Below are 5,018 nucleotides of genomic sequence, written 5' to 3'. Positions count from 1 at the left end.
GACAGGTGCTCAAAGTATCAAAGGGGCTTTAAATAGGGCTGCGCTCCTTGCTGATACGCGTATCTGTATTGATATATATATGGTTTAAGAGTGTTTTTCAAGTCATTTGCAAGTAATAAATAAATAAAATATATGATGTATATGTATAAGTATATGTTGTTAGAATAACATTCTGTTCCGTAAATGCATTGTCTGCTGGTTTATTTAGCTACTTTACAGTGCACCACATTAAGTATACCACTTAGGCTACTGTAAGACTTTGAATGTTAAAGTGCAAATTACCACCTGACCACTCTTGTGGGTTTGCTACTGTTGCAATTAAAATCATAGAAGGGTAAAAACATGGCAGGCAGACATTGGTATGATGTAAGCAACACTACAATAAATTGCTAATGGTGTATTATAGTGTGCGAATAATCAAGCATTGACAATAATCAGTTGTATTGGCAGCACCAAGGGGCCCCCAAATAAAATTCTGCTTAGGGCCCCATAAAGGCTTGCATCCCTAAATAGACCCTGAGAACAATGAAAGAAGCCTTATTTTGAAGAGTGTATTTGTTTTACAGATGTTTTGAGAATTTATAAATGATATTCTTTTTTGAGAATGTTACGAGAATTTATAAACGCATGGCTCAGTGGGTCTGGGGAAGGAAATATGACTTTCTCCACAACATGGAAGGTGAGAACAGACCCGTTTGTAAATTTGCATTTCAGTGCGAATAATTAGCCAGCTCATTTCATGCTGTGATCCCTCAGACAAAACCATGCCTACTCTTCTGGAAAGTGAGACGAGAGACTATAGTGCTGAGAAAAGAAAGAGACATTGATCTTCTGGATTTCAGTGAAGGCGATCCTTTCATAGTATTATATGCACATAACTCCCACACACATTTACTCCCCCCTCATGTAGTTTCAAACCCCTATGACTTTCTTTCTTCAGTAGAAAACAACAGGAATAATCATGCTGCTTTTTTCCTCGTTCATCGTGATCACCAGAGGTCACACTTACCTTAAAAAACATACAAATACTGTGTATCATTTAAACTGATAAAAAAGAAAACCACTTAACTAAAAGTGCATATGATTTCATTTCAACCATATTTATCAATAATATCTGGAGAGAGCATTTCCATTCATCTCAGACTTATGAGTTCAGTGAATAACAACTTTAATTTCAACTGAAATATTTCTCTCACCCTTTTAATGAAGTGATGCTGCTATGCTTTTCCACTGCAGACAGTGAGAGGAGCTGCTGATATGTATGGGATCAGATTCCCGTCTAAAGTATTGCAGTCACGGATAAAAAAAAAAACAAGCGTAAAAACAAAATTTAAAAACGCAAGTAAAAGCAGAGACAGCCTTTAAAATGTGAACCGTTGTGGATAAAAATCACCACAGAAGTTCGGTAACATTTCTGTGGCCAGTTTCATTTTGGTGAAACTAATTTAAATCCTCTAACTGAATAAAATGACAAGTCACAACTGATGTTTCCACATGTTTTATTGATGTTAAACTGAAATTGATCGAGCAGTTTAATCAAACAGGCCAAAGCCCATGTCTCCTTCAGACTCCTCGGACTCCTCCTTGGGTGCCTCCTCTTTGGCCGCAGGAGCTGCAGATTTCTCCTCCACAGCCGAAGCAGCTGGAGCTGCAACAGCGAAAGCGCTGGGATCAGCCAGGTAGGCCTTGACCTGCGGAGGACAAGCGTCAGACATGCTGTAAGTGCCACGGAAGGCAGAAAAATGTCCATCAGAACTGAGACCAAGCATCCCCGTCTGTCCGGACGCATCTCACTATGTGCAGGACTGATCAACAAAACGACACGCATCAGCCGTTTCGGAAACAATGTTCCCTCATTTTATTTCTTGCCTAGCGAAAACTACTCTATTGGGCGGACATTTCGGCCACCTGAGCAAAAACATTTATACCAGACCTGTACAGCGTGCACAAAAATAAAAAATGAAATTAATACTTTCATTCAGCAAGAATGTGTTAAATGGATAAAAAGTGATAGTAAAGACTAATATTTTTAGAAAAGATTACCATTTTGAATAAATGCGGTTCTAACTTAAAGAAAAAAAAAATATATATATATATATAATTAAGCAGCACAACAGTTCCTAGCACTGATAATAAATCTGCGTATTACAATGATTTCTGAAGATCATATGACACTGAAGACTGGAGCAATGATGCTGAAAATACAGCTTTGCTCACAGGAATAAATTACATTTTAAAGGAACACGCCACTATGTTTGAAAATAGGCTAATTTTCCAACTCCCCTAGAGTTAAACAGTTGAGTTTTACCATGGAAAGAAATTGATCAACAATCAAACAAACTAAATGACTCGTCAGATCAGTAGAAATTAAGTGCCTGGCAGAATTACATTCAGTTCATATTACATAGAAAAATGTCTATTTATTTTGTGATATTTGTTAATAAAATAAAGTGTTTGCATTCTAATTCTGCATTCTTTCTTATTAATGTATATACTTGAGTATTTAGTGATTTGAATCAGGGTTATTATAGTTAACATCAACTAAAACTAAGACTAGATTAAAAAAAACATTACCTGAACACACACACACAGGTTTGTTTTTATGGTTTATGGGGACTCTCCACAGGCGTAATGGTTTTTATACTGTACAAACCGTATTTTCTATTGCCCTACACCAACCCTACCCCTAAACCTACCCCTCACAGGAAACTTTCTGCATTTTTAGATTTTCAAAAAAACTCATTCTGAATTATTTATAAGCCTTTTGAATTACAGGGACACTGACAATGTCCTCATAAATCACCTTCTCGTTGTAATACCTATGTCATACCCATGTTATTATACAAATTTGTGTCCTCATAAACCACACAAACATGCACACACACACACATACACACACTTTATTTCAAACAGTTAAGGCAACATTTTTCATGAACCCTCACACTGTCAGAAGTCAGGCGATGATGACCTCTAGTGGACAAATGTCGAATGTGGATTGGGTTCAAGAAATGATGAAAAGCTAATAATTAAATTATAAAAACTGAAAATTGAAATATATATTTTTAAAGTATAACAATCAAATAAAATGAAAGTTTTGTAAAAAAAAAAAAAAAAAAAATGAAATTACTTTCATTCAGCAAGAATGTGTTAAATGGATAAAAAGTGATAGTAAAGACTAATATTTTTAGAAAAGATTACCATTTTGAATAAATGCGGTTCTAACTTAAAGAAAAAAAAAATATATATATATATATAATTAAGCAGCACAACAGTTCCTAGCACTGATAATAAATCTGCGTATTAGCATGATTTCTGAAGATCATATGACACTGAAGACTGGAGTAATGATGCTGAAAATACAGCTTTGCTTCACGAGAATAAATATTTTATAAGTATATTCAAATGGGAAAACAATATTAGAAAATCGCAATAATGTTTCACAATATTACTTTTTTTCTGTATTTTCGATCAGATAAATACATCCTTGATGAGCATAAGAGACTCAATTAAAAAAAAAAAAAGGGTCAATTAGGTTTATAATATAGGCCTAACAACATATCAAAACAAACTGAAGCATTTAAACAGATCTGCAAGTTCAATATTTTTAAAGAACGTGAACTCCTCTATAGCCATCTAAACATCCCTATGAAGTAGTTTGCACAATACAGCTGTGAGTGACTGTAAATGTCTGAATTTTGTTACCATTCTGTGTCCATCATCCACTATTTCCAGCACTTAATCAAGACACTCTTTAATACATGACGTTTTATTTCACATGTCATTGCGTTTGCACTGGCTCTCGATTTGAGCCCTTTCGTCCACAACCATTAAAATATTCGGTTTCTACATCGACTCATTTGGTGCACAGTCTCCTATGAAACCTGTAAACTGCGTTCACCGGTTCTAACTCCATAGCGGTTTACCAGAGCATTGCAATTCATTCGCTTTCACAAATGGCTTCTTCCCCCCCCCCCCCCAAACTCATTTAAGCGTGCGCGTGACATTTCTTCTGCGCGGCTGCGGTGGAAGTGTGCGGCCTCATGCGCAGCTTAGAGGGAACGTAGCTCGTTAACCTAACCTGCAGCAGCAGCACTGTGTGAGAACTGAGCATTACCTTCTCAGCCAAGGGGAAGGAGTAGTCGGTTTCCACGGCGACAGCCAGGACCCTCTTGTATCCATTGATGATGGAGTGAGGGATGGAGGCGAGCGTCGGGTAGCCGATCTGCAGACACACACTGGCGATGTTCCTCACACCCTGAACAGAAAAGTGCGACAAGTTACACACAGACGTCAGCAAATAAACACTTTAAGGCCTGAAGGGGGGGGGATGAAAAATGACTTGGTGAAAAAAAAAAAAAAGTATTTAAAATAGATTTAATAAAAAGTAGTTAAACTATTGTTACATTAAATAAATGGGGAAACAAATTAAAATGGACAATTTAAAAGTAAACAAGTTTAAATAAAAATATTTTTAATATTTTATTTAATATAATTTAAATGACATTGAAATGTTACATTAAATGTATAATTTATATTTCCGAATAAGAGAATTGAATGACTACAATATAAATAATTTATATAATATTAATTTTCTAAACCACTTAAAGGCACAATGTAATTTGCCACTGGAGGGCACGTATTCAGAATAAACGAGACAAAAGTCGTAGTTTGAGAACGCCTGGAATCATGGGAGTTGTGGTCTTCAACCCCACAGCAGATGCAATCCAACGGGCAGAAATCATGTTCATGGATGAGCTAATGATTTATTAATGTAGTAGAATGAAGCAGGGTGAGGCTGAACGCCGTCGAGGCGAAACGAGGCGCTGAACAAGCGTGACAACGGCTCGAAAGCAGCGGGGCTTTTATTATGCCACAGTCGAGCGCTTCCGCTGCTTCCGGTCGTGCGTATGTGGGGTAAAGCAGCGGGGCTTTTATTATGCCACAGTCGAGCGCTTCCGCTGCTTCCGGTCGTGCGTATGTGGGGTAAAGCAGCGGGGCTTTTATTATGCCACAGTCGA

General features: G+C 37.0%; 1 protein-coding gene across 1 annotated transcript in view; it reads right to left on the bottom strand.

Moving 5' to 3' along the window:
- Nucleotides 1-1,482: 1,482 nt before the first annotated feature.
- LOC107563420 (60S acidic ribosomal protein P0-like) overlaps nucleotides 1,483-5,018 on the bottom strand; it is a gene marked incomplete at its 5' end in the record, with an annotated part of 6,848 nt that continues 3,312 nt past the window's right edge. Inside the window, 2 exons of the mRNA XM_016248298.1 lie at nucleotides 1,483-1,691; nucleotides 4,115-4,255. Coding sequence (XP_016103784.1) covers nucleotides 1,533-1,691; nucleotides 4,115-4,255 — 300 coding nt within the window. The remainder of the gene's footprint in view (nucleotides 1,692-4,114; nucleotides 4,256-5,018) is intronic.

This window comes from Sinocyclocheilus grahami, unplaced genomic scaffold (assembly GCF_001515645.1).
Source record: "Sinocyclocheilus grahami isolate Dianchi unplaced genomic scaffold, SAMN03320097.WGS_v1.1 scaffold875.1, whole genome shotgun sequence".
NCBI lineage: Eukaryota > Metazoa > Chordata > Actinopteri > Cypriniformes > Cyprinidae > Sinocyclocheilus > Sinocyclocheilus grahami.
This window is presented reverse-complemented; position numbering and strand designations above follow the sequence as displayed.